This window comes from Haliaeetus albicilla, chromosome 3 (genome assembly GCF_947461875.1).
Source record: "Haliaeetus albicilla chromosome 3, bHalAlb1.1, whole genome shotgun sequence".
Taxonomy (NCBI): domain Eukaryota; kingdom Metazoa; phylum Chordata; class Aves; order Accipitriformes; family Accipitridae; genus Haliaeetus; species Haliaeetus albicilla.
In genome coordinates this window covers 10248626-10262085 of record NC_091485.1, presented here as the reverse complement: position 1 = coordinate 10262085, position 13460 = coordinate 10248626, and the positions used below count along the sequence as shown (strand labels likewise).

General features: G+C 38.2%; 1 protein-coding gene across 1 annotated transcript in view; it reads right to left on the bottom strand.

Moving 5' to 3' along the window:
• The window catches only part of ERP44 (endoplasmic reticulum protein 44), a 54570-nt gene that overhangs the window by 616 nt on the left and 40494 nt on the right, over window positions 1-13460 (bottom strand). The window contains exons 7-11 of the mRNA XM_069778814.1: window positions 11465-11522; window positions 10009-10125; window positions 5902-6013; window positions 5300-5441; window positions 2115-2217 (exon numbers count right to left, since the gene is read on the bottom strand). Of these exons, the coding sequence (XP_069634915.1) occupies window positions 2115-2217; window positions 5300-5441; window positions 5902-6013; window positions 10009-10125; window positions 11465-11522 (532 nt within the window). The remainder of the gene's footprint in view (window positions 1-2114; window positions 2218-5299; window positions 5442-5901; window positions 6014-10008; window positions 10126-11464; window positions 11523-13460) is intronic.

Genomic DNA, 13460 nt, shown 5'->3' with positions numbered 1-13460 from the left:
GTTTGTTAGACTCATTTTAATAATCAATCACACTTCCATTAAATGAACTTCTAACATTAATTATGAGAGTGCACGAATCTCCAGCATTCTCACAAATTGAGGTTTGGGGTTTTTTTTGGAAGGCACATTGTAAGTCCCAAATAGGTGGGATACACATGCACACATACATTCATTAATTAAATACCATCAGTCAGGGATATTCCTTCTGTTGGCACATCTCAAAGGTAACAGCCATCACACAAGTTTCTGTACAAGTGACTTAGAAGTATTGCAAATGCACCCCACTGTATATTTGAGTCTGTCTACCATTTGCTTTGAAGATATTCTAGTTTGTGTGCTGTTTTTTGAGATACACCAGGGCAAAAGTGTCATTGCTGCAAAAATATTTTAGAATTCATTTTCTATGGAAACTAAAAAAAAAAAAACCACCCAAACAAACATGCAATTCAAGGGACATACATGACTTAGGACAGCAGCCTCCAGTTTAGTTAAGGCCAGTATTTCCCTCGCACGTGCGTACGCATCTTCACAAGCTGGCAGGATGCCATACGGACATGAGAAGGGAAACATCCCAGGTTTGGTGTGTTTTTTTCAAGGAAGAACGGAGACAAGAGCAAGCCTGCAGTTCTAGGCAACGAGCCCGTGCCCAGATAGGCAGCAGGATCCAGGGGCTCGGCAGCCTTCCTCCCTCCCTGGCCAGGCCTCCTCTACATTGCAATTGCCTCAAGAGCGTCTCTTCCTCACGCACGCCTGTCTTGGTTTGAGTTGACCGACTGCCTGACTTATGCCTCAGTCTCTAGCCCTGTTTTCTGCATCTCCTCCTGTTGACTTGCAGTCTGGTTGCTCAATGAATTCCTGAGAAACACAGGGAGTTACCAGTTAAATGAATTACTGCTGAGACAATTCAGCCCGCCTGTTTTCACTGCCAGTCATGACAACATTCAAAAGCAGTCATTCTCCTGGCCCAAGGCAAGCCCTCCAGAGCTTTCACGCTTTTAAATCTTTTAACTTTGAGCAGGGCAACAGGAGGCTGCACAGCTTAGCACACTGCCGCCCTTGCCACATCCCACAGATGACCAGGAAAATGAGCCTGTAGCCATAAATCGTTTCTGTCCCTTACCCACGGGTTCTGGGATGGCCCAAGGCACCCCAACACAAGGGCACCAGGTCTCCTCTGGAACCCATATGGCTCTTTGAGCCCTAGACAATGCAACGTATAACTTAAGAGGTGTGTAAAAAAGGTTGCCTGACAGGCTGTTACATTCACACTTTTCAGCATGACACCAAGCATATGAGCCGAGTGGTGTTGTCAAGAAGATACAAGGCTGATCAAGACACAGAAGACTGGGCTGAGTAGAGGGAATCAAGGCTGGTAATGTCCTTTCTTTTCTGCCTCTTGTATTAAACTAAACACTGAGGTGCTCCTTTGTCTGGAGAAGGATCTAGTAGTTGTGTTCCTGAAGAGATCCCAGGAGTAACTTCCAGGCATGTAATTACGCAGCATGACAACCTTTGAGCAGGAAAGTGAGGAGTCCAAACTGACAAATGCAGCCTGTGACCACTATTAATGCTGCTTGTTAACTGCATTAATAAAAATTATAAACCCTATTACCACTTATCAGTCTTTTGTTGATGCTCTAATAATCTGCCTCCTGCTTAGATTGGTGACTATGCGTAAATATATAAAACAATCAACTGGTGTTTCCCTTTAGAAGCACCCTCTCAGTGTGTCGTGTGGGAAATAATGCATCTATAATGTATCATCAGTTTTTGCACTGAAATCACATGAGAACGTAAGACTAGCTCTATGAGCTCAGAACAGTCATCTAACCCAAGATCTTCTGTTTCAGTGGAGAAAATATATATTCTTATACTCTTCCCTTATTCAAGGCAAACAGGTACCATACTTCCCCCTAATGCTCTCCCTGCCTTTACCCAAAGGAATTTAAAGGAAGAGCCAAGCCAAAGTGGCAACATTATGCTTCTATAAACAGATTTCTTTTTCGGGAGACTGAAGTTAAAAGTACACACATATTAGAAAGTACAGCTCTGACAAGGAGTAAAAAAAGGTCTTTATTAAATGGCCAAGTTAAATGTATTTGTTGTAACCTTACCTGACCAGGTGCTACATCAGTTGGATCAGGGCCGTGATGAAACTCTCTATGCAATTTTCCAGAATGCAAGTCTAGTACAAATTGCTTCAGTTTACCTGGAACTCTGGAACAAATCCAACAGAAACACCCACATGTTTACTACAAGTTAAGTCCAAACACAGAAGATTTAAAGTGCACTGTTTAGAGTAGCCAACTTCTGTTTATCTAGCACACTATGTCCACTTCTAGGTGATTAATAGAGGACAGGAAGCCAAATGGTTTGTTAAAGTATCCTACCAGCTTCTTTTTCTTTCCACTGTCTCCTGAGAACACAGCAAGTACTTCATCTTTTCAATAACTCCCACAGAGTTGTACTAGCCGATAACTTCATTGTATACTCACTTCAGCTCCCCACTAACCATAATGTAAGAGGGAACAGCGGGTTCCAAATGCACAGTTTACAGATACAAATGACAGTTGGGTAGCGGTATTGACAAAACATCTTTGAAAGGCTCTCTAGTGCCTGAGCAACTGCATATACACTAGCGATAAGCACTAAGAGGATATCAATGTAAATCTAATCTGAGATCATCTACTGTCACCCACAGCAAACGTGCTAAACTACAGCATCCAATTTTACTTGTGAAATGTCAAATAGACTAAAAAGCTTAAAATGAAGAATTGATCTAATAAAAATATTAAAGATGAGATAAAAAACTATAACGTGAGCACTATGCATGCAATCAAAAGGTAAAGTATGAATGGAGACAGGTTTTGCAGGGAGCCTTTCATCAGACCAATGACTACATTTAGGAAAGAGGGACAAAGTGTGGTTAGACAGGCTATTAGCAATATTTCAGATCACCAGAAAACTCTGTGGATAAAACGTAATACAATAAGAGTCAGAGGCCATCACTACAGCAACGTCTCTAATCAGTATTGCTGTGGTACTTTGAGGGGTTTCTTCCCTTCCCAGTTAAGATCAGGAATTGGTGCTGATGGAGGGAAGGGGGTTCATTCTAGCCCAGTTGTAGGGAGAGCAGAATCCCCTGCTTTACCTTGGGCTCCTGCCCTTTTCTAGGTCAGGCACACTGCTGGAGACATTCCCCTCCAACCCCTCCTAATGCAGCAAGGGCATTTGGTGCCTACAGCCTCTTGTAACTGGACCAGTTCTTGCTGAGAAACTACAACTGATCTGTTGAACACTCCCTGCAATCGTTTCCAACCTGGAACAGCAGGATGAATAGGGCCAGGTGGCGAAAGCATGAGGACAAAATATTGGGTGGTGGTCTCATTTGCCTATGAAGTGGCTATTCTCAAAAAAAGACAACTCCCTAAAGAGAGAGGAAATTTTAGTGGGCCAGTTCTGGAAGTACCATATCCAAACCCTACTGGTTGGTGGCAGCACTGAGATTACAAGAGACAGTCTGGGGCCAGTTTGTAAGAGTCCAGAAAATGTACTAAAGTGGCAGAAGTCCTTGCAGGTAGATGAAAGTCTCAGAATTAAGATTTTATGTATTATAAAAAAACCCAACAACAACAAACCAACCAACAAAACCAAAACAAAAATCCAAACCACACACACACACACACACACACACACAAAAGAGTATCACCCCAGGAGCTCCAAGCTCTCCTTGTTTCCAAACTGTTTGTTATGTATTTCTAAGTATCAGCTCAATCTCCTAGAGTAAGGTTGAATAATTATTTATCATTAAGCAACTGTCTACAATCCTGACATCACTCACTCTCTTCTTCATTTGTATGTAACAACTGGTATACAAACAACCAAGTAGCTTTTATTATTCTGATAGTGTTTCACAGAAACAGAACATGTAAGAAACATAACAGGAAAGTCTAAACTAAACATCTCTATTCCCCTATGAGAGATATTAATTTATTTTAGGGCTATTTCAAAAGTGACAATAAAAAGAGTGATTTTGAAATGCAAATAACCCACGATTTTTTTTTAAAGCCCTGGCATGTGCGGTCAACATGATCTTCCAAAGAAACAGGAACACAGGGAGAAAAGTAGTCACTATCAGTGTTTCCACATACATAGCTTTAGATATTTGAAAAGCACCATTTGGGATACATCAAACAGGGACTACATTTTAAGAATAAGCCTGTGGAGAATTATGGGGAGAAGCTAGGTTTGAACCCTTCTTCCAAATGTCAACATTTCAGGTAGAAAAATGCCTGCTAGAATGGCAGAATTAGACATGGGGTTACGTTCACATTGCATGCTAAGTCTGAGCTTTGAATCCTTGGCTTTAACAAAAATGAAATACCCTGAGTTTTTAAAAGTACAAATGGGCAAAAATTATGAATGGGCAGAAGTTCAAGTCTCAAAGCCTAGGCATCTAACCAGGACTTCAGAAGCAGTGTATATGCAGGCACCTCCTTTGAGGTAGAAACTGGAATTTTAACAAACAACCTGAAGACAAAGACAGAACGCTTGTCTCATGCTGAAAGTCCCTGAAGATAACGTTTACACATCTTAACTCCTCAACTGAACTACAGGAGACAGAACATCTGCTTCCAAGGCAGTACAAGATAAAGAGATAGAGACTGATGTAAGCGGATTATCAAAGTGGCATTTCGCCTAAGCACCCTGATACTTCTCTCTCACGTATTTTATCCAGATAACATGCCAATAATCAGCCATTTTCCAAGCTACATGTGGAAAATTTCAGAAACCCATGCAACAAGGATTTCTCCGCCAGCTTTCCGAGTTTAGACTAATGCAGGGAGACTGGAATTGCACAGCAGGAAAAACCAAACCAGCAGGCTGGGAATTCTTACATGGTGCATTTTATGGTAATTATTGCATAACACAGCACTTACACATTCCATGTAGTATTTTAAACCTTTTAAAGTTAATTGATATACCTAGATCACCACTAAAAATACCATGCCAGGCTCCAAATGACTAACCACTATGGAAAATAGCAAAACTTTGAAATAAAAGAACGGCATCTAAAAACTTAATGTGAGATTCTCTTCTTGCATAAAGCAATGCACCTCCATTTAAACAATGGCTTCACACCAATTCATATTGCTTTAAGGTTCTGACACTGAATCGCACATAGGCAGCCTTACCTATCCTAGATTTGTTCATCTTCCTATCATAGTACTGATTAAAATACGAGCACGTCTTTTACTTTGTTCTTCTCAAATTAAAATGCACAAAGAAAAATACTTACGACAAGTCACTGAAGTCTGGAAAGACATACATGTGCCTAAAGCTATCAATGGCAATAACAGGGCAGTCTGCTGGAGTCTTCTGAATATGGAGGAGTGGGTGCCTGAATTTATCGCAGTCAGCATGGAGGAAGTTTATTGTACCTTAAAATTGTGAGAGCAGACAAAAATCCATGTTAATATTTTTTTATTATTACCTTGAAACCCTAAACACTTTCATAAGTATTACAAAGGTGGAGATATTAGATAGATACAACATGCAAAACTTGAAAATAGATTTAAACAACTAACACCCCCAAAATAATGGATTTTCTTAAAGTGTTTTTGGCCAGAACGCAAACTGAAGTTTTGTTTAATGCCCTCTCAAACTGCATGAAGTCATTTAGACAACAAGGATTTCTGAAACAGTTACTTACTAATAAATTGTGTATCTATTTAAATCATTTCCACAGGAGTTGGTCCTCACTGTCAAAAGTACATAAAGCCCTTCGGTCGCAAGAGCTTTAAAGCTAGGATGCTGTTTGGTCTTTGCTTCCACACTACTAAGCTTGTCTGAAAAAAATTATACCAGTAAAAACAAGAAGTAGCAGGAGTTACTACAAACCTTTTTCACTTATTAACTGACGTGCAACCTCCTGTTGGAACTTCTCTAAACTCTCCAAGTCATCTTTCATGTGGAAAAGTATGAGAAAAGGAAGGCCTTCTTCTGTCAGTTCCTGCACAGAAAACAAATGACAAATCTCAATTCTTCCGTTTCTTAAGGGCACTCAAGTAAGTGATTCCAGCAATTTTAAAATTCAGTGAGATCTCTACTTTAAAAACAGTTGAAAGAACAGGACTAAAGATGTTAACTGTTGACTCTTCATCTAAGATACCCGAGTGATACAGTTAACTATGTTTCCTTTCTCTGTATCATACACAGCAGAAAAAGGATGAAGGTATTTCATTGTCAACATTTCAGGAAGAGATACACCTGCACTGGAATACTTGCTCAGAAGAAATAATCCAATTCTGAGAAAACACATCATCTTCATGGAAACAGCAATAAGGCCTGAACAGCATGGTATTAAACACTAAGAAAAGCCGAGGGTGTATTCTAGACCTGGTCCTAGCTTGGCTCATATAATAAGTTGGTGTTTTCTTAGCATAACACAATGAATGAATATCTGTAAACAACTCCATCCTAAAAGAAAAAAAAAAGAAGAAGAAAAAAGAAAATGCAGAAGCTAATGACATAGCTGTATCAGTTATGATCAAGTTCTGCTCTTTTGCCAGTAAGTGTGTCCTGACTGGTCATCTGTGTAACACCATTATGAAATTCAAAGGTTAGTATATTACTAAAATTGATGAAGAAATGAAAACCACCTTTGCTGGACAGGGAAGCTTTAGTTCCTCATAGAAATGCGTTCTTGCAGCTCGAGTGCCTTTTAAAGATCTCTGTCCAGGGACAGATAAATAGAAACTCCTTGAATAATTTATTCAGGATTTTTCTTTTACTCAAAACCCAAACAAAACACGAACAACTTGTATTTTCTTGCTTCAAAAGTGATTTTTAGGCACCTTTGAACATCAGCTCAACTCGCTAGAGCCCAGTTGAAGAAATAATCATTTTTCAGTAACAAATGCCTACAGTCTTGCCAATCCTTCATTTGCACAACTGGTGTACAAGCAAGTGCTGCTATTTCTTTGATTCTAGCCTGTATCAGAATAAAATCTATGCTTTTTGAGAAAGATAGCACTCGTTGGTTCTGCCACCAAATAGAATAGTTTCTTCAGATATTTTCAATCTGCAGTAAGTTGGAAGAAATACTTTCCATACAAGTAGGCAGCCAGCTACATAGTGTATATGATATGGCTGTCATTCTCCCTTAAACCAAGTCTGTCAGCTAAGTTGAAGCTTGGTCTTTTAACAGCAGCTTGAAAAGATCCTCATAACGTCAGTGCTCTTGATGAAATCCAAGCTTCCTAATCCATCCCTAAACCAACCACTAATCACATTTGGTCATTCTTATTTTTACACACACGAATTTGGCTGGGTCTCAGTCTCCTCTCCTATTAGAGGATGGGGAAAAAGTCTGTTTCGTACCACTACGATTATGGCTCCGTTTCCTCACTCATTTCAGCAGGTACATTTCCAGAGGGAGAACTCCCAAAGAGAGTTTGGTATTCCGGCTCTAAGCTCCCCTCTTGTTTGCAAGCAGCTAAAAGGACAACCTTGGTTTCAATATCTGCACGTGATGAGTTGTATTCACAAGATCGATTCACCTCCAAACAGGTTGTTAGGACAGCTAGCTTGAAAGTCTTGCTAATTTTGGCCCTGTTTCTATAAAGTACCTTCGTTTGCTTTTCTATTCCAGCTTTCACAGTATGTCTTACTGATAAGGATGTGGCAAGTGGAATAGCTATTTCATTTGCCTTGGACTGCTCCCTCAAAAGCTACTGTCTCATTTGGCACTGAGTATCAAAAGATTTTTCATTAGATCTGAGCTTCCCACATTTTTTCTGTCTGCCTTTGAGAAACTTTTTACCCTTTCAAAAACTTACAGTTCAGCACCACCATTAGACCACATGGTTCATTATATTCATACAACATAAAACTAAACAGACTGATTACAGGTTAAACAGTGATTTCTTCTGAATGATACGACTGATCCCAACCGCCTTTTCTTGTCAAGTACAGGGACTGCCTTTCAAATGGACAGTCTTCTCAAACAGAAGACCTTGCTTCAGAGTTCAATTACTGTGTATTGTCTAAAGTCACAATGATGAACTCTGCTCAGATCAGGCACTTTCCTGGCTAGACTGCCCATGACACTTACCAGATAATGAAAACATTAAGAAAGAAAATGAGGGAAAAATCTACCAGCAGTTTACAGGGGCCAATTTTGATTTTAAAAATTGACTTTGAAGTCAGTAGTAGAAATTGTTGTCTTTACCTTATTTATATGGTATTCTAGTACCATAAACACAGCTTAACAGTCATAGCACTTCATATTTTTACCCTGTAATATTGTGCAGTATGCATTAAGAGCCCATTTAAATACCATAGGATTTCAGCAGGCAGAAGTATCTCAATTTTGGCATGTTTAAATTTGTTTGGGTACTGGCAGCACTGAAATTTTTAAACAAATGTTGCTAGGCAAAATGTCACATTGGAATTGTAAATATCTGCCTAAGCAAAGAGGAATCAAGGGTTGAGAGAACAACCAGAAAAACCGTGACACAATATAGTACAAGCTGACAGTGATGAACCTTGGCTTCTAAGGCTCAGAATGCAATTTTACCATGGGAAAAGTACACTGAAAATCTACCACACACTTCTAAACATGCTAACATGTGGCATCTTTTACATTCTGAGTTGCAAATGAAGAATTAAAATTTGTTTAACAGAACTTTCCAATAAAAGTTGGCGGGGTTGACTAGAAGGTTGCATTTGAACCATTTTGTCTATCCCACCCTATCCCTCCCTCTTGTCATGTAACCTGACATGTTGTGCATGCCCAGAACAGCAGTGTTACATACACTGCAGATTCAGGATAAAAAAAAAAAAAATTCAGCGTGTAAACTGAGAACGAATCATATGACTGATTCTTTGGTTTCTGGTCCAGTATGGACAACATACTGCATTTTGTTACATACCTCACCAGAGTTCCTAGCAGACGTGGCTATGTACAAATACTCATGAGATACTACAAACCTATGCCAATTTTCTAAAGATTCCCCCCCCCCCCCGTTGGTTATTTTACAAAAAAATTTATAATGCAGAGTTGGAAATAGATGAGAGAGAAGTAAGTTACAAAAGAAAACAGAAAAGCACTGAAAGAAAATAAGGAGAATGAGAAGAAAAGAGATGTTTAAAAGCAAGCCCCCAAACTCCATCTTACGAATTACAGTTAAAAATAGAAACCCAAGGGGGAGCACCTGAAGCTAAAAAGATTAAGAAGGTACCAGTGCTTAAACACAGACTGACAAAAATAAACAAACAAACAAAAAAACCCACATGGTTTTTATTACAATTCCCAGAAGATTGCCAGTTCCATAGATGGTCAGCCACCGTTTAATGTGCTTATTTATTAGATAATGCTTTGGAAGTTGTTAATACATTAACATTTTTCTACTACTAACTTTAATATTAAATTTTAAAAGTTGATTATAACTTAAGGATAGTTCACAACTATTTTACTCTTTCAAACTGTCATAGACATGCTGACATGAGTATTTTCTACCCTGACTAGAAACATTTTTTTCAAGGTCACATCAGATGCAAAAAGCACTTAAATAACATTTATGTCTAGATCTTAAATCAACATTTAGTCATAGCATCTGTTTAAATGTGTACTTACTTTAGATGAATAATACAACCTACCCAAGGTGTTACACACCCATACATACAGACACACACATTCTTACACACACACATTCTTAGCATCCAAGTATCCACATTCCGCAAATCAACGGACACTTCTTACATGATCTATATGCATGATCATAACCTCTCTCTTTGGTATCGTATGGAACTACCACAAATCTGCCTCCAGTGAACTTCAAGTCCAATCAAAAAGCTCCAAAAGAATGAAAAGACATTACTTGACAGCTATTTTCTGTCAAAAGCAAAGCATACAGAAAGTTCTTTGGTATGGATTAAAGACCTTGAAAAAAACATTTTGGTTTTGAGAACCCCCAGAAGTAGAATGGTAGAAAAGATTCTTACCTCCCCATTTTCAAACGTAATTTCTCGAACTAGTGGTACACATTTGTCTTGTGTCCATGCATAAATCAAATCAAAATTGGTTAGCGAGCCTAAATACACCATATCTGGAGCATTTTCCTGTTGAAAAGAAAAATATACAAGTTGAGAAACAGTAAAAATGACATTGCTACTTACAAATAAGATCACCTACCTGACATAAAAGTAAAAATATCCATATAAATATTGAAAGCCAATCATATACCAATGTTCAACCATTGTGCATGCAACATTTCTATTAACTATGTTACAAAAGTACAACAGGAAAAGAAATATAAAATATGATCATTTATGCAGTCAACTCCACTTCTTAAGACAACTTAAAAAGAATTGAAAAGATACTTTGTTTCCAAATTAGGGATGCTTCAAATAAAGGCTATTTAGACTTCGGTCAGGTTGAGAAATAGTATCTCCATACCTAAAAAAACCTATTTAGATATAAACTAAATGCAGATATTAAGCTTCTTCATGCTAATAGTTACAAAGACTCACCAAAAATCCCTCCCGATGTCTTACAGGACTTGAAACTGGTATTTTACATGTGCTTTGCCAAAGAGATACGAATAAATGATTGTTTTCCTTTATTTGCTAGTAGTTTTAACTCAGAATTCAGTGCTGCCATCTTTTCATGTTAACCAAAATTGTAATTACATTAAATGAACCATGACTTCGCAAGCTGTAGCCATGATTAAGCACACCTTAATTCAGAAATGCCATATAAATTAGGTAACCTAATAAATTCTATTTTCACAGAAAATGGTTTGAAACTTCTTCCTCCCTGAGGTCTTTTTTTGTTTATTTCTCTTTTGTAAGCAACTCTTTTCATACATTAAATTTGGGAAAAGAGATTTTCAGATATTAATTATGTTTCTAAAAAGCGATTCTTGCAGATTTTCTTCTGTACTGAATTTTTCCTCAAGTAAAACTATGTTTATGAGAGTTTGTTAACATAGGGTTAATTTTACTTATTCCCGTTTTGATTTTTTTTTTTAAATGAAGAGAACAGGTCTTAGCAAGTGGCAGTCAGAAAAATACTTAGTAATTGTCACTTGCTTTGAAAAACATGAAGTGCACCAGCTGTTGAACTTCACAGATTTTTAAGACTTCTACAGCACACAAAGTATCTATACACATGATGAGTTGACCGTGTTTCTAAGAAAAAAAAATAAATTATGGACATTGACATTTAAAATGACAGATTTAGGTTTTGTGCACTTAATTGGCAACAAACGAGACCAAGATCATTTTCACTTACTCAGAAACACTAGATCCTATGACCCTATTTCTCACACTATTTAGTGATGAAATAAAATTAAGATTTGAGATGCAGTGACATACTGAATGATTTGAATATAGTCTCCATTAGTTCATATTCGCATATAATGACAATAAGCAGAATAAAATACATAGTTACACTTACCCCTGGTGGCTTGTAGATTACATTGTCTCCGCTAAATCTCTCTGCTTTTGAAATAGCCCTACAACAAACCAACCAGTAAGCATGTCTTGGTACAGACAAATAAAATAACTGAGATACCAAAAATCAGATTTTAATTTGCTATCCTTTCTTTACTTCTTTTTTTCCTTCAAAATTTGAGCATTAAAATCCTTGATCTTTAAAGTAAACTGTAAAGTGACTCCACAGAAACTTGGCCTGGCTAGATGAGAGGGCATTAAGGGAGTCAGCAAGATGTATCCCTAAGATTGGAAGTGTGGGCTAAAGGCATCAAAGTGCAAGTGATGAATGCTGGTACAATTTTGGATAAGAGACGATCAGAGAAAAATGTTAATGAATTAATATAATCATGTAAATTTAAAAAAACAACAACAAAACAACAAAAAAAACCCTAGTCTTACAGAAGGAAAGGTGAGAAAGGTGGATTCTCATTTACATTTACTCTTCCTGTTCCACTGTTTACACTAGAAATTTATGTCTTATCTACCCTAATAAAGAAAGGCTTTGAGGTGCTCTACCGGCACAGGCAATGAGAAAATGGATAGCAAATAAGCCCACACTGTCCATTTTACCCTCAAAACAGATCTAGAGAGCACAAGACACAGCATGCAGTTTCTGACCACTGATGATCCAGTATGTGTGTACCTGGAGAACACATGCAGTTCCTCCTCGGTATTCAGGTTTCTATGTCACCTTACTAAGTTTCTCCCCTGCCTCTGGAATATTTTGTGGTTCCTCAATCCCAGCCACAACAGAGCACCCTGAAAGCTGCTAGCTTCTTCCCCCCAGATTATCACTTCTTATTCAAACAAATGGGGACAGGTATGCATCCAACATAGGAGATAGAAAAAAACAAGGAAAGAAAGCTCTCAACAAAAATAAACCCTTTCACCACCTTCAGACAGCAAAAGAGACCTCCTCTTTTCTCTCCCATGCCTTGCTGTTCCAACATAACTCATGCTGGCAAGACAGAACTGATTGGCTGCATATGCCACAAAAGAGTAAAATGAACTACCCATCTCTTTTCCTTTTACCATAGGCTAAAAAGAAAGCATGTCAGCCCTGGGAAACATTAGGCAAGTGTTCCAGCTTCTCCAATTATAGTATCTGTTCTGGGGACTCAATATAAGCATTGGTGAAGACTGATTTGAGATGTAAGGGGGAGGAAAAAAAGAGAAGTAAAAATGTCTCAATTTATCTCACTGCAAGGTGAGGTAAATCTTCCAGGGGTCTGAACAATTTAGAGGGCCAAGGAAAAAAAAAGAAAGACATCGTAAGACTTAACTCAAAGTACCTACGTTTCATTTATTTAATTTGATCCAATTATCCTTTTCTTATCACATACAAAAGGCACCTTGCATAGTATGTCACACTTATCAGTATTAGCACCAGTTTAGATACGTGTATTTTAAAATGCATTTTTGTATTCCAGACATGATGACTGCTCCCAGAATGTGAAATTAGGCTTCTTTGTGACCAGCATCACTGAGGTAAACCACTTCTATGCCAGATAATCTTTCACTGAATAAGAAGAAAGTGGAGACATAGAAGCCACCCGCCCAATCACTGCTTGGTAAACTGATAATAATCTATAATGAAATATAAGCTCTAGGGTACGCCTGCAGTGGAACCCAGAAGGTCCTCTTCTGTCTCCTGCCACTTCAGTAGCTCCAGTTGTGACCAATTTGTTTCAGATAAGTCAAAGTGGGGACATGATATGAAAATCCCAAATGCCTGAAGATACACCTTTTTAAAACAACTACCAAAATGGAAACACTTCAGTTAGCATTTTGCCTCTTCTTGAAGCGGTAACCTAGAAGGTGAACCTCTTGGACCCTCCCCCCCCCCCCGCCGCCCCGTATTTGATTGCTAACATAAAATTAAAACAGTTCCTAGATTAGTCACTCTCCTCCATGAGTTACCTACAGTTCATCATAGCCTTTTAAGGTAAAAGTATTTT